This window comes from Cimex lectularius, unplaced genomic scaffold (assembly GCF_000648675.2).
Source record: "Cimex lectularius strain Harlan isolate CLEC.00 unplaced genomic scaffold, Clec_2.1 scaffold70, whole genome shotgun sequence".
Taxonomy (NCBI): domain Eukaryota; kingdom Metazoa; phylum Arthropoda; class Insecta; order Hemiptera; family Cimicidae; genus Cimex; species Cimex lectularius.
In genome coordinates this window covers 461181-487555 of record NW_019392651.1, presented here as the reverse complement: position 1 = coordinate 487555, position 26375 = coordinate 461181, and the positions used below count along the sequence as shown (strand labels likewise).

The window sequence follows — 26375 nt, the reverse complement described above, 5'->3', positions numbered from 1 at the left end:
AGATATTATACAACTAAATTAATCGAGGGATGATAGGGTACTTGGTATTCTGCCATCGATCCTCTCACACCATACGTTTATACTTAGAAATATTTCATTCACATAACTATTGAGCTATATACAATAGGTTAACCCTGCTTCTTCCAAGAATCAAATAGGGACCAAATACTCTAGCACAATTCTTAAATCGGATGGTATTCGAACAACCTTTCTTTGCATGCTGGACACATATGCGGGTTTTGGCCGAAGAGTACGTGCCCGTGTGTGACAACGACATCTGACTCATCTCCCCTGACGAGGTCTCACTTCATACCTTGAGACTCGTCTACCTGATGAGCTCTCCCCAATCATTAATGGAGCACCGACAATGACAACGATAGCAGGAAGGGTTGCTGCACCAACTCGCAGATCTCCTGCTAAAGCCATTGGCATTTGTAGCAATAAAGGGCAGACCTTCAATCTATCGAAGGCCACCCATATTTTGTCAGGGAATTGTCAATCTCGCTGAACAAGTTGAACAAGGAACAAGTTGCCCATTCCTTCAGGTGTCCATCCTCCCCTGGTCTGCAAGATCTTCCTTAATGGTCTCAGCCCCAGAATTAGTTTTCCTTCCTTATTTTCAGTTACACTGGGTCAGCTTACATAGTTTGGCTACCATTGCACAGAAGGAAAGGGCATGTAGTGAATTTACTGTTACCGGTTCCTCGCTGGATCGTTGGCAATTCACCCGGTCGCTGGGTACCTGGGGCTCAACGGAGATTTTTTCCATGGCCGCTTCGTCTTCAAAAGCAAAATAATCGGGTGCCACACTGTATATTTCTTTTCCTTCTTTTCGGAAAACAGTGAAACCCTCGGGGTGAAATAACAAGATAAAAAAAAAACACAACAAGAAAGTAAAATATCAATTCCTCTGTATTGTGAATAAAATGTAAAACAAAAAAAAAGTAAATCAATAAAACAAGTCTTCTAAATTAAAAGCTCGAACCTCATGTATGTTCTTCTCCTTCTCGTTCCAGAGCGGTTCTCCCCTCGCACACACGAACCCTCCACTCCACGACAATGAGAAAAAGTCCCAAAATAATTAAATAAAACACTATCACGTTCCTGTTTTTTTCCCACTTTTTCCCCTGGCACGTCCACACCAACCGGTCTCAGCTCGAGTCCTCTTGTTCACGCCGGTCGGGCCCCACTCCTCAGCAGCTTCCCCGCTGAGCCCTGGCTGGGCCTCCTTCGGCTTCCAAATGCCACCCGCGCGTCTTCGGCCTCTTCCAGGCCTTGCTCAACCTTGCCGAGGGCACCCGATCTGGTGACCCCAGTGCAAAAAAAGTTTTTTTCCTCCCATTTTCGCTTGTAACATTTTCACTCCTTCCTCCTAAAAAAAGGTTAACCTTTTTTTTTTGTCTTCTTCACTCCTTGATTTCTTGTTGTGTCTTGATTTCCGGGGTGGGGCTTTAGGTCCTTTACATGCCATTGGCTTAAGCTCTGGCCTTCTTGAGGCTGCCGACTGGCTGTAGAACCAGCCTCTCCTGGTAGTAAGGTAGGAGGTTCTTCCGGACCACCTTCAACTTTTCAGACTCTGGCGGGGGGGGGGGTCGGAAGCTGATGAAAATAATTTTTCATAATGGCTTACTAATTCTGTCGGCCCTTGGGTCCTTGCCCTGATCTCATCCCACAGCCGGCTCACAAAATCGGACGGTAAAAACTCCTCCCGTAGCTCCTCCCAGCTGGAAACTTCTCTTCTGGTAGCCCTGTACCATATCAGAGCCCTGCCTCTGAAGAGGACGTGGGCAGACCGGAACAGTTCTTCGTTTGTAATATTGTGTGCTGCTTGGAGATCTTCAGTAGATTCGAGGAAGAGGCGAGCAACCCCATATCACCCCCCTCTCCATAGAACAATATGTCCCAATCAGAAACAACCCCTTCCGGATCAGCATTCGGTGGTTGGACGGACACCAGTCTTCCCTGCTGCACCTGTCACCGGTTCTCGGGCGATCCTCGTCTGCCGTGTTCTCGGCGACTGGCAACTCCACCTGCTTCTTCTCCTGATCTCGGGTCGCAGCCAACTCTTCTGACCAACCAAGGCATGTGTCCAACAACTGTGACTTCGCCACCATGTCAGGAGGGAGATCACTCAAACGGGCAAGCCGGAAAGCTATATGGTGAACTTTGGTCTCCATCTTTTTGTCAGATATCCGGGACCAAACGAGGCCTTTCACAGTTGTCCTAATGGCCTCAATCTTGCCTCCACACGTCGTCACCTCTGTCTCCGAATTCTTTGGTAGGTGTTGGGGAGATCCAACGTGGCCACTCTGCTCCAGTCTCAGCAATCGACGAAGCTTCTTCCTCATCTCGCCCACGTTCCCATTGTCTTCAGCTCCTTCCACCCTGGAAGCTGCGGCCCACCAATGTGGCACTGCGGCGACGACGGGTGGTATAGTGTGGTTTGAGTCTTGAGACCCCGAAACGGCTCACCTCGAGTTCTCATTGATGGCCCATTCTCAATCTGGATTCCTTCATTCTATCCTGTGACCCCTCCTAACCCTTGGTTACAAGGGGAGTATCCAGGTGTAAAATAATGGTGCAGCCTGGAGGGCGTGGCAACCTCTCTAAAGCACAAGGTGTATTCGTGTCGGCCTCGGGTCGGCACGGGCGGCAGGTGCCTTATCAGAGGCACACGAGGGTCACTGTACTAGCTCCTGTCTACAAAGACAGGGGAGGGTGCATGTACCACAGGGTAACAAAACGTTCCAAAAATCAGCCCTTCTTACAGTGAGGAATGGTTTCGTGGTGGCTTGTGGTGGCACCTCTGGCGGGAACTTAGAGAAGAGGCTGTCTTTTATCTGTGACCTTCGCACAAAACTTGAGTATGACCATCGCCTCATGGGATACGGTGCATCGGACGGCAGCATATAGGCGTTGAGGGCGCGATGATTATGCTGGATAGTCCCTCGAATGCGTGAGCAGTAGCGGATGGGAATGGGTAGTGAATCGGTTTCTCCTACTCGAGTATGCTTTGCACTGTTGTGCGTATGACCGGCGTGGTACCCTTGAGGAAGCGAAGGATCGGACCACCTAGGCGAGCCTATGGTGTCCCTCGAATGCGCATGGCAGGTGTAGGCTGAGCTCGACAGGAGGTTATTTTACCGTAGGCGGTGCTCCTCTAGGGGGTGGTAGATATTACACTTAAAACAAAACCATCGCTGGAGCGAATCCAAAAGTTTCTACGCTAGGAAAGCCCCAATACTCTGGGAGATAGAGTGGCCTTTTCTATCTAGGGAGCGCGCGGGAGACCGGGCTGATGTATTTCAGCTTAGGTAGCATAAAACTTGCGTGCGGCATACGGTTTGATGCTCAATGCAAACCCGGCCATTTGGAATGGACAAGCGGGGAGCGAGGTTGTCTTGTCCCTTCGGGGCTGAGCTCCCCCTACACCAATGCTGCGGCAGTAACACTATTCTGTCGTATGCGGAGGTGTGTCAGCTCTCATCTTGAGAATCAGAATGTCCGATAATGCCGAATAGGCTAGGTGTGGACGTTAAAGATCCTCAGAGTCCTTTTTAGGATGATCGAGTATGCGGGAATGAAACTGTGTTCAGCTCCTCTGATGGCGAGCTCATACCTGTGTTCATCCTTAGCCAACCGGTTTACATCGAACGACATTTTGATTTGCGCACATACACGCACGTGAAAAGAGTTCCACGGAAAAAGGTTAAAAGTCTCTGTTTGGGCGCCAATTTGTTACCGGTTCCTCGCCGGACCTGGGTCTCAATGGAGATTTTTTTCCGTGGCCGCTTCGTCTCCAAAAGCAAAATAATTGGGTGCCACACTGTTTTTATATTTTTTCCCTTCTTTTTGGAAAACAGTGAAACCCTCGGGGTGAAATGACAGGATAAAAACACAACAAGAAAGTAAAATATCAATGTCCTCTGTATTGTGAATGGGCCTCCTTCAGCTTCCAAATGCCACCCGCGCGTCTTCAGCCTCTTCCAGGCCTCACTCAACCTTGCCGAGCGCACCCTCGTCTCTGCCCAAGTCTAGTCACCCCAGTGCAAAAAAAGTTTTTTTTACCCTCTCATTTTTGCTTGTAACATTACCCTCCTTCCATGGAATTACATATTGTACCTTGTCCCAAAAGTGTCAGCCATTAGGGTGATACCAAACAGGCCGAATCCCTATGATATCTTTTTTTTTTTTGTTTCTTTGTATTTCAGTTGTATTCAATTCTTTCTTACATCTCTTCTGGGTGGGTGATGTTGGAGATGTTAGGACATACAGCTCCAACATCTCACCCTTGTCCACTCTTTACCTCTCTTAGGACATGAGCCTCCATTCGTTGTATCCAGTCTTAAGTCCTTGTCCATGCTTGGTGTTCCTATCCCCACTAGTGGAGAGTTGCTGATTTACAGAGTCCATGCAGCCTTTACCACGGTCTCCACCGGCATCTGGCCTTCCGCATCTACGGCTTCTATTTAAGATTTGTAACATTGTTTTTTTGGCTACAGGGAGTGTTAATCCCTGCAGCCTAGCTAGCCAGTTGGACGGCCATTTTAGAGCTGGCACACCCTTCACTCGCTTCACCCAAAGGGTACTGGCCTGGGGAATTTGTCTTGGTTGTAAGAATGTGAGAGAGGTCTTCTATGGGCAGTAACCCTAAGGTGTGCCACCAGCCAGGACAGTCTCCCAGGACTGAGCACAGTGAAGCATAATTTGATCTTTATTACTGGGGTCTTTGGGAGGGAGGGATGTGCAGCCAACCACACCCCTCAGACTTCCCATGAGCCGTTCAGCTCATGGAACAGCCCAGGAAGGTCCACTGTACCCGGCCAAACCCGCCACCCCAAATAGTTGCCCAGGATAAATTGTCCTAGGATCGGTAACCTTAGGGTGTATAATATAATGTTGATGTGCTTGTGTCGTGTAGGTGTGTATGTGTATGGTTTGTGGATGCAGTGTTTCTCTCTTGCCTGGGACACATTTTTCAGTCTTTGAAGCGTATTAAATCCTTTATAAATAAATTGAATTGATTTTCTTTAACTTTAATTCGTTTTAATTTGTATTGATTTGTTTTCTTTAGGAACACCAATGAGCATGCAGAACTTAGTTACTCTTGCTGCAATGACTGGTGCAGGCGCAGTTTCACCAAATGGTAATTGCTAAACACTTCCTTTTTTTATGAAATGCAAAAATTCTATTTTGAAAAAAATTACATGTTTGACTAGATTAAGAAAGGTTGTTATTAAAATGGTAATTAAAACGACGTCAAAATTGCTTTTTAATTTTCTAAATATTTTTTTGTGTTTACCAATATTTTTTTATTTATAGGGTCCAGTTCGTCTAGCCTGAGTAGTCCAGGTTTGTTCAATATTAGTTTGTGTGTTTCAACTTTAGCTGTGCAGTAGTGATTTTTTTTTCAAATATGTTTTTATTTGCGGGATAACATGGGTATTGCTATAGTCCCACTAATCATTTTCATAACTGTCGTTAAGAAATCTCTGGCTGAAGCATGATTCGAATATGTCATTTCTTCTATATCTCTCTTCAATTTTCATTTGTACATTTTCAACTTGTGTAAAGTCATTGTCGCATGCTCAAATCATTAGTGCTTTTGTGAATTTGGGAATTTGTTGTTTTGGGGCTGAATTCTGTCCTCGATCAAAAAGGAATTAAATTCAATACTGCATAGTTCATTTATTTATTGGATGTAAGGACAATCTGAATAACATTGGATAACCCTTGTATGGCAATGATAAATAAATACATTTTAATAATGGTTTATATTTATTTTATCTAATGATGCAATAAAAGTACCCAACTCAGAAATTCTCCCTCATTTGACCATGATTTGTCAAAAGAAAAATACTTTGTGCGAATCTTTCAAAATCTCATTAGATTTGGATACTAAGTCATTTATTTAGCAGAAAACCTTTACTGTATTTAGTGATGCTCATACATTCTTGTATGGTCTCAGTCTTGTATGCTTTTTAATCACAAATCTTGTAACTGTAAAATTTATAACTATTTGTCTATTTCGTAAACTGTAATTTAATTTTTCTAATAGCAGGTACAAGATTATTTAAAATATCCCAACTTATTTAAGTAGTTTACTTTTGCTTCATAACCTTTTGTATGAACTTAACTTTTTGATACTAAAACATTAAAAATGTTTCATGTGTTCAGTTTATTTTAATGTAGTTATTGCTTATTGTTGATTTACTTTTAAATAACCAGCTAATTTTGTTAAATCAATTATTTCTATCATTTATGTAGGTGAACAACTGAATTTCTAGTGTTTTCCAATTTTAAGAAGGGCTGTGATAATAAGTCTTTTTTTAACCTTGAAATTTTCAATTAGGCATTGTTTTTATATAATACTTTAACAAAAATGCAAGAAATAATAACTTAACTACAAAAATACAGAAATAGTTTTCTTTTATTTCTTTACTATGTTGTTCTGTTACATCTATTTCTAAATCTATAAATGTAATTTAAACATAAAGTTAGATCTAAATCGGAGAGCAATGAATGTTTCAAATCAAGCTCTGCCATTGTGTTGTTTTAAGCCAATAAAAGTCTTAAAAGGAAATATATGTTAATATCATCATGTAGCAGCTTGTGTTGTTTGTTTTTACGTAGTTTCTCCAATTTTACAGTCTTTCATTTCATATTCAGATATGTATTTTTAAGTCTCACAAACAATTATATAATATTTGTGCATCTCTGGCAAACCTTTCTAAGAAAATGGTCTTTTTCTAAACTTTATTTATTGGTTGGTTTTTCTCGTTTCAATTATCTGATTTTTTATATATATATTTTTTTATTATTTCTCAGTTACTAAAACATTTGTTTTGAAAAATAAATTTCATCAGTTTTTTTAATATGCTGTTTTTGCCCTGGACTCTTTTTAATTGTATAGGGTTTTCTGAGGAAAAAACTGTATTTGTATATTGTTTGGTTTGGGTTATCAGTTTTGATATATACACTTTTTTGGTTATTTTTTTTTTTATATTACAATTTTAAAGTAAATCACTAACATTTTGCTTTCTGTAGTGAAGTGTTTCTGGAAATTTTGCATTTATGTTGTTTAAAATATTAAAACTTAACAAATATTTCTTTCCTGCTGAATTTTCATTAAGTTAAACAGTTCTAAATTACTGTAAAATTAATTAAAGATATTTTTTTTCACTATTGGCTAGTAAATTTTGTATTTGGGTTTACAATTTACTTTTTAATTATTTTGTATAGAAAAAATACTACAATTTTAAAATTTAGTTCATTTGTCTGTTAACACTTTTGATTTTCACTTCATATGAATGATTAAAATATGAAGATTGATTAGCAATCTTTTCCTGCTTAATTTTCACAAAGTTAGCAATTCTGCATTTTAAACCTTGTTATTCAAAGATAAAAATTTTAATGTTTATAGTTTAGGTTTGCGAAATAATGTCCATAAATTATGTTTTTAAATACAGCTTATTACAAAAATAAATAAAAAAATAAAAAATAACATTTAAATTTATTTTATATTGATACAATAACCAAATTATAAAAAGTTGATTTTGTTGCAGCATTGTCTAGTTTGGCTGGAACTACTGCAGCCTGTAAGTATAGTTTATGTTTATTTTAATTAAATATAAAGATTTTTTAAAGAGTATTTTTACAAAAATGATGTGAAAATTTTATTTTCAATACAATTTCCTCGCTTTGCAATGCAAATTAAAATTTACAATACTTTGTAGCACTTCTCGGGAAAGCTGCAGCATCTGGTGAGTTATACCTGAGTAAAGAAAAGACAGTGCTTATTTAGGAATGTCAATAAGTATAACGAGAACACGCATGTGTTTTGGCAATATTGACTTTTTCCAACGACTTAACAGTTACACTTATAAAATAGAAGGAAAAAATGCTGCATGCTTGCATTGCATGGTCAATTTTGAATTTTTTTCCTAAAACATGAAAATAAATTTAGTTTTTTTAAGAAAGCATATTGTACAAAGTTTATAAAAGTGTTTGTTACTTTTTAATTGAGTTACTGAGCATGATTTTTGTAAGAATATTTATTTAATAATTTTTGAATAAGCTTGCACTTGATTTTAATAGAAAGTACTTTTCACTTCTATTTATTTTTATTTTTTATTTATTTTTTTAAATTTAAAATAAAATGTTTAAATTTCTTCCATATGTCTTTCAATAATTACTGTATACTACACAGAGGGTTGAACATTAAAAAAAAGCTATTTGAATAACTTTAGTACTAGATAAAAACAAAAATATTAAAATTAGCACAAAAACTTTATAGCAAAATCTTAAATAATATATTGTTCAATTAATGGGGTAATAGTAATGAGTTGAGGTGAAATCGAAAATAATTGAGACGTAATCTATATATATGTATATTTTGCATTCAAAAATCCATCCACGAATGTAAGTATAAAAATTAATTCTCTGTTTTATTTCTGTAATGCTAGACAGTTTTTATTAAATTTTTTTAATGAAATATGATAATTTACTTTTTTACATTTCTAAAATTTGAACCATTAATACCTTCCTGCATTGTCAAAAACATGAATCTCTTATTAACTTTGCAATTGAAAAATAACTCGGAAAAAATTAATTTAATTTAAAAAATCAGTTTTTAATTTAGTTTTAAATAATTAATGAATAAAAAATTTTCTTCTTAAACCTAGCATTTTTATACTGTTCTCAGGTACACCCACAGCGTTGAGCGCTTTGGGTTCACTTAATGGCTATGGCCCAACTGCTTTGTCAGTTTCAGATGCCTACCAGCATTTTTCCGGTATGCCCAAGTTACAAGGTTATACACTTTTTTTTCTATCTAGTTAAAGATAATATAAGTTGTTAAATGTCTTGTTTTGTCCGTCCTTGGAAACGCCCCACTGAGACTAAATAAATACAATTTTTGTGAAAATGATTTTTGTTGCAGTATTATAACAACAATGTGGTTAAAAAAATATGAAATTACACATTTTACTTCTTTTTTTTTTTTTCATTTGAAAGACTAACATGTATGATAAATATTTTTTAGTATACCATAAAGATTTTATTTTTTATTTGATTACATTTATTTGAAGAAACAAATTTGCTTTTATTACTAAAACAGAATGTCTAGCATGACAAGTATGAGCTAATGTTGATCTTAGAATTTTTATATGCATTCAATTTTTTATTAGCTTGAATTTATTTTATTTTATTTATTTTTATTTATTTTTTTTTAAGAACGAATTTTAAGAAATTTGAATGGATAACAATATTTTTTGAAATACACCAAACTGATATTTTTCTATCCAAATTAAGTAGTAGTTAATAGATTGCTTTTTAAAATTGATTATTGTATTTAGTGCTATTGAATTGTACTCTTGGTGCCTGCTTTTTACTAAATTAATAACAAAAGCACTAATATGCAAAATAATGTTTGATATTAAACCAATTTTTTCTATTTCACAAAAATTGCAAAAAATATATATAATTTATTAATAGCGTACTTTATTTTTAATTTCATTTTTAAGCAGCATTTTATTTTCTAGTTGAAAAAGGGAAAATCTTCAAAAATTTAGCCACACATTGACAAAGACAAAAATACTGATTATATCACTGTATACAACATTAGTAAATACTGCAACACAACTATTCCTTTTGTGGCGTGTACTCCATTCTCAAGTTGTCCAACCTTCCTTGTTTCCTCTAAGATTTAACTCATAAATTTATAAGAAATGAAAATAGGGTGTTTATATTATATGCATGAATGCCTTTAAATGTTCGATTAAAAAGAACATTACAAAAAAATAAAAAATAAAAAAATCCAGAGAGTAACACAGTGGATACCAAGAGTACATAATTGTAAAATAAACAAAAAAAAGGTACCAATTCTGAAAGTGAGTGTTGGTAACCTGTGACATATTATGATGGGTGTTTTAGCTTCGAAAGGATCTGCTGGCAAACAAATAGAGGGCCCAGAAGGAGCAAATCTGTTCATATACCACCTACCACAAGAATTCCGTGATGCTGATCTTGCCGCAACGTTTCTCCCATTTGGTACTGTAGTATCGGCAAAAGTCTTCATTGACAGAAGTACCAAATTATCTAAATGTTTCGGTATGTTTATAAAATGTATTATTATGACAAACGCCTGGTACAAACTTTTTTGTGCTTAACTTACTACTGTGGTTTTTGTTGGACTTGATGTTATTCAAAGATCACAGTTTAATTTTTTTTAATTATTATTATAATTCAATGTGTAAAATTTTTGCACTTTATTCAACATGAAAAAAGAAATTTTTCTAATATTATTCATACACTTGGTTATTTATTTATTTATTTTTTTTATCTGCAAATTAAACATTATTATAAGGCATTCTTCTTACCTTAGAGGAACAAGTTCCAATTTCTCTTTAAATTCCATGTATGTGACATTAATAATTGTGAATGTGTGTTTAAACCCATATATGTTTATCCTTAAGTGTTTTACCCTCCAAAACACAACCCTCAAATTACACTGACAAGCATACACAGACTGTTTTGATGTGATTTTCATTTACTAAAAAAAAAAATTGAGAAACTTTTAAATTTTCAATTATAGCAAATCACACCCAAACTTGACAAGTAATCAGACTCGATTCTGTGTGACACGAAGCATGATTGAATTGAAATAATTGATATGAAATGTGTTTTCTTATAATAGAAAATATGTTATGATACTTTACAAAGACTTGTTGAATCCAGCAAATATTTCCTTAAGTTTTGTGGCATGGAATCCTTTTTGGGATGGATTTATTTTTCCTACGTTTGGGAAATGTAATTTCTTTTGTAGTATAAACTGTTTTTCTACATTTATCGTTTTATATATACATACTTCCATTGATTTTTAACATCTTTACATGTGAACTTTAGCACACTGTTAGTACCAGTTCAATGTATGTAAAATATAAAAAAAATTGTATTTTTATTATAAAATCTATCTTTAAATAATAATGTTATTTTAGAAAGTCTCCACATGAGTGCATGCAAGTGCGTGCGCGCACACACATCCATATTATTAAATAAGATAACACATTTATACTTTTTTTTTTTTTTTTCAAAGAATTATCTACAATTCAAAAGGATTATGTTAGAACCTAGAGTAGTACTTTTTTTTTTTTTTTTTTTTTTTTTTTTTAAATGTAAAGGTGTAATTTTAGTTTTTGATTTGCTGTGAATGATAACAGTAATAATTATGTAATGTGAGTATTGTGTGATAACAGTAATAATTATATAAAGTAGAATTCAGGGATGTTATACTTCACCGTTCAAAGCTAGAGTACTCGAATTCCTCATGGCGGGGTCAAACCCATGCCATGCTCGCTAATAACGTCTTTTACACTCCAGACTTCTTACACACTCACGCCAGAGTACTTGATATTCCTCGGGGCAGGGTTATAATGGTGGTCTCCATAACACCAAGTCTCCTGAGATGTTCCAGGAGACAATTATGACCAAATCTGAGTCTAATTTATTTAGAAATCGTGAGATGCGGTCTGGTGTGATGTAGGTTTCAGAAAAACATTTTCTTTATCGTGCCAACGTTTCGATCTTTATTGAGATCATCTTCAGGGCCTGGGATTTACAAACATTGTTTACATATTACAATTACATTTTGGATGTGGAAAAGTGAATTTATACAATGCAAAATATTGAATATTTTTGATTGAATATATAAAGTTGGCACGATAAAGAAAATGTTTTTCTGAAACCTACATCACACCAGACCGCATCTCGCAATTTCTAAATAAATATCGATTAACAGTGTCACTAATCACCACACATTTCTGAGTCTAATCATTACCGTGATCTTTTTTCTGTGAAATTTTTTGTTTTTAAACCATACCTGGCTGAGGTCGGATCAGTGAAAAATGCCTTCCTTTTATCCTACTTAAATTTTCATAATCACGTTGCCATTTTTGCCTATAGTATGCCTCCAAATGGGCCCCTACATTGTAGCTAGTCAAATTTCAGTCCCGCACAACAGTCTTGGTCAGTTTATCGACAGCATTATTTAATTTGTTATTAATGTTCTTTGGCCCATATCAAGCCCACTTTTTTTGAGTCTGCTTTCAAGTTCAAAGAATTAATTTGATCATCAGTATTACGGGATCCCTAGGAATTGTTGCATTTCCAATTGACGCTATTACATATGCTGTCTGACCGAACAGTACTATTTTTGGATCTACTCTCTCCTATTTTTTAATTAAGGTTTTTATTTGAGATGAAAAAAAGTTAATGGCACAAGCGGGATTCGAACCCACGATCTTCGGTAGATACGCCGCTGCTCTACCACTTGAGCTATCGTGACCTCGATCCACTTGGACATCAACTTCCTATCTCAACCCCACCTTATGAGTTTTCCCTCCTTTTTGCCATTTTTCAAATGTCGTGTAATCAGTTTGGATTCTCGACGACAATTGAAATGGCCACAGAGAGCTTTAGTGAAGTGTACATCATATTAATTCTTTAAATTCACTAATTTCATGGTCTGCTAGCTCTGAGTGGATCGAGGTCACGATAGCTCAAGGGTAGAGCAGCGGCGTATCTAGCCGAAGATCGTGGGTTTGAATCCCGCTCATGCCATTAACTTTTTTTCATCTCAACTAAAAACCTTAATTAATTGTAATGATTTAATTCGTCAAGTGGACCATGAAATTAGTGAATCTCTCCTATATATTTGAGTTATGTTTAGTTATGTTATGAAAACAAAACTAAATTAAACTAAAATCAAAGCCAGTTGCAAGAAATGAAAGTGTTAATTTTATCAATGCATCAACTTTATTGTCTGTTTCATTGTTAAAGTAGGAAATGACAACAATTTTATGTGAATTGCTTATTTGCATGACTGAATCTAACTTTAAGTGTTAGTTTTAATGAAAATATGTGAATTGCAAAAATGACCTCAGCCAACTAATAAAAATAAACTAATATTATCGGAAATGCATAGATAAGCATGGAAGTCAATGTGTACATTTGTTTATTAGATCACTAGTTCAAAGGTTAGTAACACCTTCACCTGTAAATTAAAAAAATCAAATAACAACCAAATGAATTTAAAAAAAATTGAGGAAATGATTTTCATAGGTCAAATGTAATATACAAAATCTATGTGAAACTTGGTAAACTGTGTAAAATTTACTAAATAAATAATTTCATACTAACATAGAGAATGAATATGATGTTGACCATAAATAATGTTTGTTGTAACGTGTAAGCTTAAGAATAAATTAGTTTAATAAAAAGATGGTTTGAAAAACGTTTTGTGGTAGATTGTATTTACATTATTATATTTTTGGTTTGTTTAGAGGATAGATATTTCTTTTGAAGCTGTTTCCGCACTTTGCCTATTTTATTTATTTTTAACTACTTAAATAAATTGTATTTTGTGGTTAATTAAAACAAACAAACAATTACATGATTTTTTTAAATCAAAAATTTAGTTGTAGTGTAATAAAAAAATGAATGTATCAATAATTGATTGTGGGAGAAGAGGTGAAATGTAGACCTACATTGTATTTTTTTTTTCAATATATTCCTTCTAAACAAGCCAATAAATATTAATATAATAAAATTGTTCAAATATGGGAACTAAGTAAGTAAAAAGAAAAGTCAATTTTTATTTTTTGTTCAATTGTATGTGTGCAACATCAGACATTCAATTAACATTCTATGCAGTGTTTATAACTAATTACTTTTCCTTTTATAATCTATTCATAGTTTTATGAATGAAAATTTACATTTCATAATTGTTATTTAATTTAAAATATTTTTTAAAATTAATTAAGGCTTTTAGTTGAGATAAAGAAGTCAGTGTCACGAGCGGGATTCGAACCCACGACCTTCGGCTAGATATGCCGTTACTCTACCACTTGAGATATCGTGACCTCGATCCACTCAGATACTAACTTCCCATCTCAACCCCACCTTTTGAATTTTCCCTCTTTTTTGCCATTTTTCAATTTTTTAATTGGTCAAGTGGACCACGAAAACTAGTGAATTTTTATATATATATATATATATATATATATATATATATATATATATATATATATATATATATATATATATATATATATATATATAATTTTTTGTTTATTGGATTTATCAATTAATTCATCTATAAAACAGTGACACACCAAATAAACAAAACTTGCACAGGTTTTATACATCCACAATAAAATTCCTTACTAATAAAATGCAATTGTGTTATTTGCTGGGTTTTTCAAGTTAATTGGTTAAGTCATTGTGCAATTACTAGAGCCAGTAGGCCTTCAGGTAATGTATTTATGTACGATGGAAGCATGTGGTGTCTGTTTTAAAAATTGGCTATTCTTTATCAATACAATTATTTAAACGAGATTTATTCAAATATGATGTTCCATTTCTTTTCAGCCTAATGATTTTTGTGATTTTTAGGGTTTGTTTCTTATGAGAATCCAATAAGTGCCCAGACAGCGATTCAGAACATGAATGGGTTCCAGATAGGTGCAAAACGCCTTAAAGTTCAACTTAAAAGATCGAAAGAGGCTTCTCGCCCGTACTAAGTTAATCACCGCAAGTAACATTCAAGAAGGAATGTCCAATGTATGTTTCCTTCTTTTTGATAAATTTTTGTTTTTGTTTAAGACTTAGTTATTTTACCCTATTTGTATTTTCACTTTATTGTATTTATTTTTGTCGGATGAACCAATGATTTCATTTAAAATGTCAGTTTTTATTTTAGTTTGTTGATAAACACTGTGTATCAATGCCAGTATAAAATACTGAATTACTTTTTTCTTGTTTTTTGTAAGTTACCAAGAAAGTAACTATTTTTAAGACTGTTTTATGTTCGATCCACTTGAAGGACCAAAGTCTTGAGGTACTTGTGGGAAATAAGCTTTTGGTGTAATAATGATGTATAGTCTTTATGTCACTCTAAATGTATTTTGGTATTTTAAACATGGACATAAAAAAATATAAAAAAAGAAAAGAAAAAATCTTATTGATGTCATATCAAGCAAACGTAAAGTTGTTCAATTATCTAATTGAAGCGAATATCTGTCTAAAGAAATTTGTACATATACCTGCCCCAAAATCTATGATGTAGTGGAAATGTTTTTAGGTATACATCAATTGAATGTGAGTATTCTTTTAACTCATAGAAATAAATTTAAAAAAGAAGCTTTGGGTGATATAAAATTATGATACTAGGGTAAATTTTTATCAATTCTGAGTAGTAATTCATTTCATTTTTCTCTGGATTTGATTGTTTTTGTTTTTTACATACATATATATAATTATGCTGTTTATGTTGTTTTATAACATGGAAATAGTGAATTTTTACTATAGCAAAAGAGCTTAATGTTTTCTTTTTTCATGACTATGTGTACTTATTTGAGCAATTTATTTTGTATAAATGAATTACTGCTGAGAATTCAAAATTTTTATTCTCTTTCATTTTAAAGGGAATAAAACTATACAATGGAATAGTTTTATAAAATGCCTTATAGCCTTATTGTAAAGTATAATGGTGTTATTATTAAAATATGTGTGTCATAGTCAAAGCAGTTTTTGTGTTAGAAATTTAGTAGATGTTAATGAAAACACACTACTGCTCACTGTGCAATCTGTCTAGTTGTTGATTTGTTGCTGGAGATTGCTTTCTAATTGTACCAAATATCGAGAGATGGCAAAAAAAAATAAAGGAAGAATTAATACCGACTGTCCGTTAGCTCATTGTTTACCAATCTTTCGCTGTAGGACGTGATAAACCGTGATGGGAGGATGTGTGCCATACAAACCATACTGAGCTGACCTATGGAAAAGCATCTTTATTGTATGAAAAATAAGTGTTAAATTTTTGTTAAGCAATCACGAGAGTTCCCACTATTTTTTGAGATGTAGGCCACACTGAACGGGGTCAAAACCAAAAATTTTCTAATGTAAATTTCTATTCAAGAGAAGATATTGTTTTCAGTGTTGTATAGATATATATATAGTTAGCATAACTATAATATGTATATTGAGTAATTTGTTTGTTATTCCTATTGTGAAGTAAGTGACAATTTTGGCCAGTTCTTGAAAGGGTTTAGTAAACCAAAGAGTTTTCTTAGTTTTATTTTGCTTTTTGCTGTAACTGTGGAACACTGCTGGATTCAGACAAAAATTTTCAGGTTTTGTTTTAACTAATATTTACAATCAAGTAATTTACAAAAATTATACAACACAATTTCTTTTCTTCATTTTTTATGTTTAATGAACCAAATGGGATTTTAATTTCTTGATTTCTATTTTAGTATTGTTTATTTTATTTCATATGTTCCTTGTTTTTAATAATTTTAGATATTTTATTGAAGTTTTTTTTTCTTTTGATTTCCACAGTTGCAGTTTCCTGTTACAGCTACTTTTAAATCTAAAACAGGCCGTGTGTCACTGCTTGTTAGAAATTCAAGGATGTACAAATCATACAATTTTATCAAATTGCAAACTCACTGTTGTTTTTCCCATAAAGTGATTGATTTTATTTTTATTAGTTACCAATATTTAAAGATTCTTTAAAAAAGTAAATGTGAACAACTATTGTTAAGAGCCTATTTTAATTTTATTATTAAAAAATTGTTTTCTGTTATTTTAATAGGCCTTACAGTACAATAACCTGCTTTAAATGTCATTATATGTTAACTTATTTTGAGGAAAAATATATAACTGTTTTTCAGTGTTTCTATGTTTGATGTATGGGCCAATTAGCACAAATTTGTATGATGTACACTCAGAAAGTTAAATGTTTCCATTTTTGTGTTTGAGATGACAGAAGTGGGTGCATTAAAAAATGTATTTTGAAATATAAAAACAGGGCTGAACATTATCAATAGGTACTAGAAACAACAATAAACTTTGGAAAATCAAAAAAACATTGTTCCTCTCGGTGCAGAATGAAATTTTCAATTTTGTACAAATTGTAAACATATGTACACCAAAGAGAGTAATTTTGTACATTACTATTTTGAAACTATTTGTACAGGAACAATTTTTCATTTCTTCATTCGGGGCTGAACAATGGAAACTCAATGTATGTGTGTACTGTAGGAGCTGTGTTTGGGTAATGAAGCATACGAAAAAGTGAATATTTGTAACAAAATGTTTAGTCCAAAAGATTTCTTTATAAGAATTAATAAAATTTTTTCAATATATTGTAATATCTTAGTAGAAATAAAATACCTATTTTTGGGCATATAAAAATTCCTTGTTTTTTTATACCTCTTTTCCCAATTTAACACAATTGTTCATTTTAAAAAATGAATTATTGGGTTGTTCAGAAAATAATGCAGGCTTATGGTTATAAAATAAAAACAATTGAAAAATAATTTTAAACATTTTTTATTAATGAAAATACCCTCTATCACTCAATAGAATTTTGTCAACATTTTACAATTATCCTAAAAATGATTAAATAAATAATTTTTGGTACAAGGTTCATTGAAAAAAAAAAAAAAAAAGTTGACATCATTAAATAAATAATTTTTGGCACAAGGTTCATTGAAAAAAAAAAGTTGACATCATTCATTTTGGCATGGATTGTTTGGCCAGGGTTTAAGTAGCATTTAGCCCAAATGAAGCCATCCAAAGTCATCATCTTTTTTTATGACTTGGGGGCTTTGGACAATGTGGTGCTTCTTGTCCTTTGTTGAGCCACTGTCCTAGTTTTTGTCTAAGTAACAATTCTATTCAGAAAAGGTTCATTTCTTTTTAGCTAAGATGTGTTGCACAAAGTTTCATAACAATGATTTTTTTGGCGAGAGAAACCCAGGCTTTTTTACTTTTCCAATTGCTTTAAGGTGGTCTGCAACGGTCAATTTGCTAGTTCTTGAACAATTGTTCTGAGATTTTCTTTGGCCAAAACTCGCAGAACATAATGATGTTACACCTACTATTTAGGGAAGAAATCCTTCCACGTCCTTTGTCTTCAAGTCTAAACGTCTCCCTCTCGAAATTTTTTAAATCATCTCCGAACTGTGCTCTCACTTACAATGCCATCGCCTAAGTCTTCCTTGATGTTTCTTGCCGTTTGAGTAAAATTCTGACAGAGTTTAAACTTGTAAAACAAATTCAATTAATTAAGGTTTTTAGTTGAGATAAAAAGTCAGTGTCTCGAGTGGGAGTCGAACCCACGACCTTCGGCTTGATATGCCGCTACTCTACCACTTGAGCTATCGTGACTTTGATCCGCTCGGGCACTAACTTCACATCTCAACCCCACCTTTTGAATTTTCCCTCCTTTTTGCAATTTTTCAATTGAGTAATCTAGTTGATTCTTGGCGACAAATGAAATGTCATGGAGAGCTTTAGTGAAGATATACTTCATTTAACTTATTAAATTCACTAGTTTTCGTGGTCCGCTTGACCAATAAATATTCAATTAATCAAGGTTTTTAGTTGAGATAAAAAAGTCAGTTTCATGAGCGGGATTCGAACCCACGATCTTCGGCTTGATCCGCCGCTGCTCTACCACTTGAGCTATCGTGACCTCGATCCACTCGGACACTAACTTCCCATCTCAACCCCACCTTTTGAATTTTCCCTCCTTTTTGCCATTTTTCAATTCAATTTCTTTTTTATCTCAACTAAAAACGTTAATTAACTTAATGATATTAATTGTCAAGCGGACCACGAAATTAGTGAATTTAACGAATTAAAATGAAGTATACTTCACTAAAGCTCTCCGTGGCCATTTCATTTGTCGCCGAGAATCAAATAGATTACACAACTTGAAAAATGGCAAAAAGGAGGAAAAATTCAAAAGGTGGGGTTGAGATGGGAAGTTAGTGTCCGAGTGGATCGAAGACACGATAGCTCAAGTGGTAGAGTATCGGCGAATCTAGCCGAAGGTCGTGGATTCGAATCCCGCTTGTGACACTTTATTATCTCAACTAAAAACCTTAATTAATTGAATGATAATAATTTGTCAAGCGGACCACGAAAAATAGTGAACTTGTAAAATAAAATTTCATGAAAATCTTCCATGGACATCGTAGTAAAGAATGTATTATTCTCAGGTAACGAAATGCTACTTAGGTAAACAAACATTTTTGTTTGAAAGAGGATAAAATGTATTTATAGAAACAATAAGGTGGGGTGAGTATGTAAGTGAGTACCATGTTTTAAAAAGTGTTAATATTCATACAAAAGAATAATCCATCAACAGTGTATTAAATAGTGGGGTAATTGAAAGAAAACATGAAAAACTGCGTTATTTTCCAGACAACCCAATAAAAATTTATAAGCATGGGCGAAGATAATCAAGCCCATTAAATAAAGTTTTGCTTTCATCCCTACCCATTCAATAAAATCAAAAGACAGTTGTATGCAAACCACCCTTACTTATAAATGCATTAATTATAACATGCTCTAAGTGTGGAACATTTCAAAATTCATCTTAACTGCCAAGTGTGGCAAATAAATTAGATTTATGTGGATGGTTCTGTTTGTTGTTGCGAGTAAATTATTTTGGAACATTCGTTGTGCGATCATCAGCAGCAACTTATCATTATGATCTCAATAATTTATTAAGTTCATCGTACTTGAAACAATAGATTTCAATATTGTGGATCATATTTATTAATCTTTAAACATTTTCATTATGAAGAAATGGTAAATGCTGATTGTACATTTTAGAAGTTGCCGATAAACAAGAACACGAATTTATCCAAACTCACTCTATTGAAAAAATAAAAATAAAAATTGAAGACACGACCATTGCAATGATGAAGAAACTTGGCGAATCCTGGGTTTTAGAAAAGTTTATCTAGAATGTATTGAAGAATGGCTGGCCGACATGAGGTAAGTTTTTGAGTCCATGAGATCAATTTCACAAGACTCCTTGCGGTTAACCGTCTTAATTATAAAGTATTCTCATTTCTTTTAACTATGTTATAATTGTTATTATTACAGTTGTTATATGTCTGCCTAATTCAAATTATTTTTCTAAAATTGTATATTTCACCAGATAACATACTTTTCTTTGTTCTAGGATCCGTGTAAAACATAGAATATGTAACACTGCAAAAAAATATAAAATCCTATAAAAATGTTAAACATTTGTAAAATTATCAAAAATATCAAACATAACAAGAGTCAAACTAGTGGAATGGACTGGACAAAAATGGTTTAAAAATATAGATTCCATTTCAAGACAAAGAAAAATGAAGATTTCAGAAATTTACTAATTGAAGATCTCAATGACCATCATTTTTAACCCAAGTTTGACTTACTTAAAAAATAAATCATTCATTTACATCAACAATCATTGATGTGTTAATTTTATTTTAATTTATAATAATGACCTCCCCAGCGTTATTGTTTGTTAAGGGGACTCTGTCCCACCCCCCTCTCTGTCTAGTTTTGTGAATTTTCAGTTCCCTTTTTTTAAATGTACCAGGTTAATTCACTCCACACTTTTTTGTTTTAGAAATTCAATTCATTCTGTATTGATTTATAAAGTTTGGGAAAATTTAATAGTACTGAAAGTTTTGTAATTTTTGGACTTGAAAAATTCATCTTGTTTTAATTCTTAAATTTGAAATTCCTCTGCTATTCTTGGTTTGTTTGTTATGAAATGTTGTATTTTTATTAGACATCTTTAATGAAATTGAAAACAACCTGGGATGAAATATATTCATGTATCCATAGTACATACATCATAATAAGGATCGCCCAGTAGCTGTTGATTGCGGTCAGAAACCCGCTGTAGACTACAATCTATGATAACCTATGAGCTATTTACAGTTAGGATTAAGAGGAAATGGAAAATACATTATTATGATGAAAAATCTTCTTACCCAAATTCAACTCTCAACAGTCTGGTATACATGGAAATACTCCTCGATTTGGTAAAGATAAAACCAATAAAGTTTGAAATTAGAAAAAGTATATATGGCCTTTGACAATCAGGGAGATGCTGGTATGTAAAACTGAGGGAAATTTTGGGACAAATTGGTTTTAAGAATTGAAATCTGGCTCACTTATTTTCATCGAAAGGGGAAACAACTTAATTATAATAATTGGAGTTTACATGGATGACTTCATAATGCTGGGAAGTACAGATGCGATTATAAACAAATATATGTCGAAATATGTAAGGTCTTGGTTGAGATGAAAAGTTAGCGTCACGAGCAGGATTCGAACCCACGACCTTCGGCTCAATACACCGCTGTCCTAATCACTTGAGCTATCGTGATTTTGAAGTTGGCGCCAAGTCAAAAGTTGGCGCCAAGTCAAAAGTTGGCGTCCGAGTGGATCGAAGTCACGATAGCTCAAGTGGTTAGAACAGCGGCGTATTGGCCGAAGGTCGTGGGTTCGAATCCCGCTCGTGACGCTTTTTCATCTCAACCAAAGAGTTATTTATTGTTCATTATTTTGTACAATGTTTTAAATTTTACAATTCATCCACATTATTTTATTTTTGTTTTATTTTTAATACCCTCGTAAAAAAATTAAATCCATTATCTTTCTGCATTAGTTATCTTGGAGCTATCTTGGTCAAAATAAACAGTAATTAATAGCATTACAATAAGTAAATTAATTATTAACTAAAGAAAATTAATCATTAACATCATACAATTTTTCCAATTTATTAGTTCTTGTTTGAATTTAAAAAATTGGATTTTATAAGTCTGTTTACTTCTCAAATGTTTTTTTATTTATTTTTTTTATGTTTTAATCATTTAATTTTTTTATATTAAAGTAGGATTGAAAACCATGTGGTAGCATTTTTTTCATACATAAATTCACATGTCGTGAAATGTCCAAACAAATGTAAATAAGTAATTTAATCCCCTCTGCCAGATTTTCGTCGGGTAGCATCGAATACATTCGAAGACAAAAGAACCGGAGACTCATATTTTTATTTCAAACTAAAGGCATTATTGTTCGTTATATTAATTGCAACATATTTATTTTAATATAAACCAAATTAACCGAGATCAGAAATTCATTAGTTTTTATTTAAAAAATAATAATTTTAATGGTTTGTTAGAAAATTGATCAAAACACCGGAATACCATTTTTTGATATAATGAATTTAACTAACAATTTATTACACGGTTTTGCTCATAAAATTTAACTAACAGTTTATTTCATGGTTTCGCTCATACAATATTACACCATTGGGAGCGTCGGTGTCCGCAACGGTTTAGGCGTTGACACGGCGCTCATCTCTATAAGGTAAAAGTTAAAAAAAAATCGTTTTGCTCATAAAATTACACCATTTTCGTGAGTAACGTCAGAACAGGACACTCATATTTTTTGTAGTTTATTTCAAACTAAGTATATGTAATTTTGTCGTTGTATTAATTACAACATTCTTATTTTAGTATAAACCAAATTAAACGAGATCAACAGCTCATGTGTTTTTCTACAAATTATTTAATTATGATGGTTAGGCAGAAACTTTATCAAAACACCGGAATAACTTTATTTAAAACAATTAAATTTAACTAATAATTTATTACATGGTTGTGCTCATAAAATTTAACTAACAATTTATTACATGGTTTTGCTCAAAATAATGCATTAAGAACAAAAGAGGCGTTGCGATTGTGATACTGATTTGAGATACATGGTGTGTGAGACTGTACGTGGCGTGCGCTTGACATTGAAGGTTGAATAGATGTGCACACCCTACCAAAACGTGACAAGGCGTCGGGTAGCATCGTGTAGCGTCGCATAGCGTTGCATGGGGTGTGTTCCCCCTTTACCCTCCCTCTGTCTTCCAACAATAATTTTCTTATTTTGCCGTTTTATAATAATAATTGTTATTAACAGATTTTGGCGCAGAAATAATCCGAACAGAACCGAAGAAATCATAAGGACAAATTCATTTGATTTAATTGCTTTTCTTTCTCCTGACATTTGAAAGAGGTGGAGAGGTCAAAAAGGGACGGCGTGAATGGAAAAGCCTCTCGTGGTCACAAGGTCTCGAAACTTTCTGCCGAATTCAGGCCGGCGATGGATGGTTTTTCATTTACCATGCCAAATACAGTTTAAGGGTGCTAGCGGAAAGAGGGGCGTGTTATGTCAACTGTCGAACCTGTCAAAACATTCATTCAGACTCGTTCTGTCATTTGCATTGTTCTCCTGGCGATGGACCGCTTCTGCCGGTGACGTTTATTCATAAATTCGTTCTATTTCCTTTATGGCCCGGCGTGAAATTGTTTCATCATCGGGAAAAATTCGTTTTCACCGAGGCCTTTGTCGTTCCGAAAATAAACGGCGTTAAAAAAAAGGTCGCAAAGTGCCGACGAGCGCACTCAGCACCTCGTAAAAACACTGTGACCCGTTTGTAACACTCCTTGACATAAGGAAAAAGGGGATTTTCATCAATATTCAGAAACCCGTGACGACTGTACTGAAAGATCATAACACTTCTGTAGAAATAGGTTCGGAGTTTGATTTTTAAGTTAATTTTATTCAGTTATATTTCTCGACGAGGTTTGCAGGATGATTAACTAATTACACACTAAAACCCACACACACACACACCTATAATACTAACAGTAAAGTATACTGTAAAATAGCAAATTCAAAATCCTGTATTAGATCAAATATTTCAATATACTAATGTACTGAATTTATTTAGTTGAAAATTAAATCCTTTATCTTTCTACATTAGTTAGCGGTAATTAGGAGTTATCTTAGACAAAATAAAAGTAACTAATGCTTCGTTTACTTCTTTTATTTACTTTTGTACCTTCTAATCCCATTTGCACAAAAAGTAGGACTATGCCCTTCCATTTGCTATGCCTAATGATCGCTTTCTGTTAATCTTTTCTCTTCCTTGATTTCATTTGATATTATTTTTATTACAATTAATTAAGGTTTTTAGTTGAGATAAAAAAGTCAATGGCACGAGCGGGATTCGAACCCACGATCTTCGGCTTGATATGCCGATGCTCTACCACTTGAGCTATCGTGACTTCGATCCACTCGGACACCAACTTCCCATCTCAACCCTACCTCTTGACTTTCCCTCCTTTTTGCCATTTTTTTTTATCTCAGCTAAAAACCTTAATTAATTGTAATATATTAATTGGTCAAGCGGACCACGAAATTAGTGAATTTAATGATTAAAAATGAAATGAAAGCTCTCCGTGGCCATTTCATTTGTCGTCGAGAATCCAACCCGATTACACGACATTTGAAAAATGGCAGAAAGGAGGGAAAATTCAAAAGGTGGGGTTGAGATGGGAAGTTAGAGTCTGAGTGGATCGAGGTCACGATAGCTCAAGTGGTAGAGCAGCAGCGTATCAAGTCGAAGATCGTGGGTTCGAATCCCGCTCGTGCCATTGACTTTTTTATCGCAACTAAAAACCTTAATTAATTGTAATATTAACAGTTTGGCAGAAAATCGATCAAAAACCGGAATACCATTTATTGATTAACTAACAATTTATTTCATGGTTTTGCTCATAAAATTTAACTAACAATTTTTTTAATTTATTAGCGTTGCATCGGGTAAGTGTGTTCCCCGCTTGATGATGACGCGACTTATCGAGTATAAATAAATATGGTAAAGGAAACGATAATGTAAAATAAATGAATTGCCGAATTTACTATTGCTCATTAAAAAAACACAACAAGAAACACGATTAGGTCAATTAGGACCGGAATGTATAATAATGGATAATCAATAATTAGCAAATCAAAAGTTGATTTTTTTTAACGCGTACAAACCCTGAGTGCTCGCCTTCAGTTATTTTTTTGATTAATTGATGACCAAATCTTTGTAAATTGTTTTCAGTTTAATCAAGGAAAAACGGAACCACGATTCCATCGCAGATAAAAATGGATATGGTTTTTTTTTCTTGTAAATGGACGTCTGTGAGATGAGGCAAAAAGAAGTGTGTTCACATTTTCCAAACGATTAGGGAGTTTTATATTTATTTATTTCATTTACCTTTGGTTTCATTCTTTATTTTTGACATTCTTGTGTTTAATAAATAAAATGACTGGCTCCCAACTGTTTTATTTCGGGCGGTAAGACACAAGAACTGGCAGCAACTCAACTACATGCCAAAAATCTAGACTAAAATCAGTACCACTAAACAATGAAAAACACAACGTGAATTTCCATTAAAAATATAAAAATAAAAACTCATCATACAAATGGCACCGGCTAAGTCAAAAACAGCAAATAAAGGAAAAACAGAATTATCAGAAAATACCAAAATAAGCGTTCATCACCCGCGTGCTTCAATAAGTATATAATATCACAATTAGAAAAAGGATTTCTAAAGAAAGCACCAATTAAAATATTTAATTTATTGGCACAAAGAATTTAATTTTGTCTTTGGAAGTGTCGCTATGTTTGCGAATAGTAGTACAATAGGTTCTAATGAGCAAAAACCTTAAATAATCAAAGAAGAACACTTACAGAAAACCAAGAAACTATGGAGGAATCATGTATGTCACACAAAATTACTGTCGAGTTTGCATATAGCCGTCGCCTGTTAAAGATGCATAGACGAGACCTTTCTTCCTCGGAATCACTGCACTCATATTACCGTCAATGCTTGGTCGAAGCCATGGTTCATAAATGTTTCATGCCCTCCACTCCAGTTACTTACAGAGCCGATGTTCACATCCGCTCAACTTATATAATGACTAAATTCAACAAATTGCCTTTAGCCCGTGCATTTTCTAATATATTTATTTTGAGCCTGATCTTACAGACGTCTATTTACAAAAAGACAATGTTTCGGATTTTTATAGATGTTTGAAAGGTGGTTCCGATTGTAAGAGTGTTTTTCCTTGATTAAACTGAAACAGTACAATTGACAAAGATTTGGTCATCAAATAATCTAAAAAAATAAAGATTTTTAGTTGAGATAAAAAAATCAGTGTCACGAGCGGGATTCGAACCCACGATCTTCGGCTAGATACGCCGCTGCTCTACCACTTGAGCTATCGTGATCTCGAACCCATCTCGGACACTAACTTCCCATCTCAATCCCACCTCTCGAATTTTCCCTCCGTTTTGCCATTTTTCAAATGTCGTGTAATCTATTTGATTTTCGGCGACAAATGAAATGGCCACGGAGAGCTTTTAGTGAAGGTATACTTCATTCAAACTTATATACTTATTATATTATATTATAATATTATATTATATACTTATATATTAATTATATATTATATACTTATTAAATTCACAAGTTTTCGTGGTCCGCTTGACCAATTAATATCTTTCAATTAATTAAGGTTTTTAGTTGTGTTAAAAAAGTCAGTGTCACGAGCGGGATTCGAACCCACGATCTTCGTCTTGATGCGCCGCTACTCTGCCACTTGAGCTATCGTGACCTCGA

The 26375-nt window shown here is 33.7% G+C and overlaps 1 protein-coding gene across 18 annotated transcripts in view; it reads left to right on the top strand.

The window, feature by feature from the left end:
- The window catches only part of LOC106667682 (CUGBP Elav-like family member 1), a 661474-nt gene extending 641154 nt beyond the window's left edge, over nucleotides 1-20320 (top strand). For 5 of the 18 annotated variants that reach the window (XM_024230661.1, XM_024230662.1, XM_024230655.1 and 2 more), the window contains 9 exons: nucleotides 5075-5146; nucleotides 5323-5352; nucleotides 7566-7598; nucleotides 7737-7763; nucleotides 8705-8812; nucleotides 9934-10110; nucleotides 14452-14619; nucleotides 19690-19854; nucleotides 20045-20320. In XM_024230661.1, the coding sequence (XP_024086429.1) occupies nucleotides 5075-5146; nucleotides 5323-5352; nucleotides 7566-7598; nucleotides 7737-7763; nucleotides 8705-8812; nucleotides 9934-10110; nucleotides 14452-14579 (575 nt within the window). In that variant the 3' untranslated portion in view covers nucleotides 14580-14619; nucleotides 19690-19854; nucleotides 20045-20320. Of the gene's footprint in view, nucleotides 1-5074; nucleotides 5147-5322; nucleotides 5353-7565; nucleotides 7599-7736; nucleotides 7764-8704; nucleotides 8813-9933; nucleotides 10111-14451; nucleotides 14661-16398; nucleotides 17257-19689; nucleotides 19855-20044 lie in introns of those variants that run through there. The other 13 variants (XM_024230648.1, XM_024230657.1, XM_024230650.1 and 10 more) reach the window with 13 other exon arrangements.
- The last annotated feature ends 6055 nt before the right edge of the window (nucleotides 20321-26375 follow it).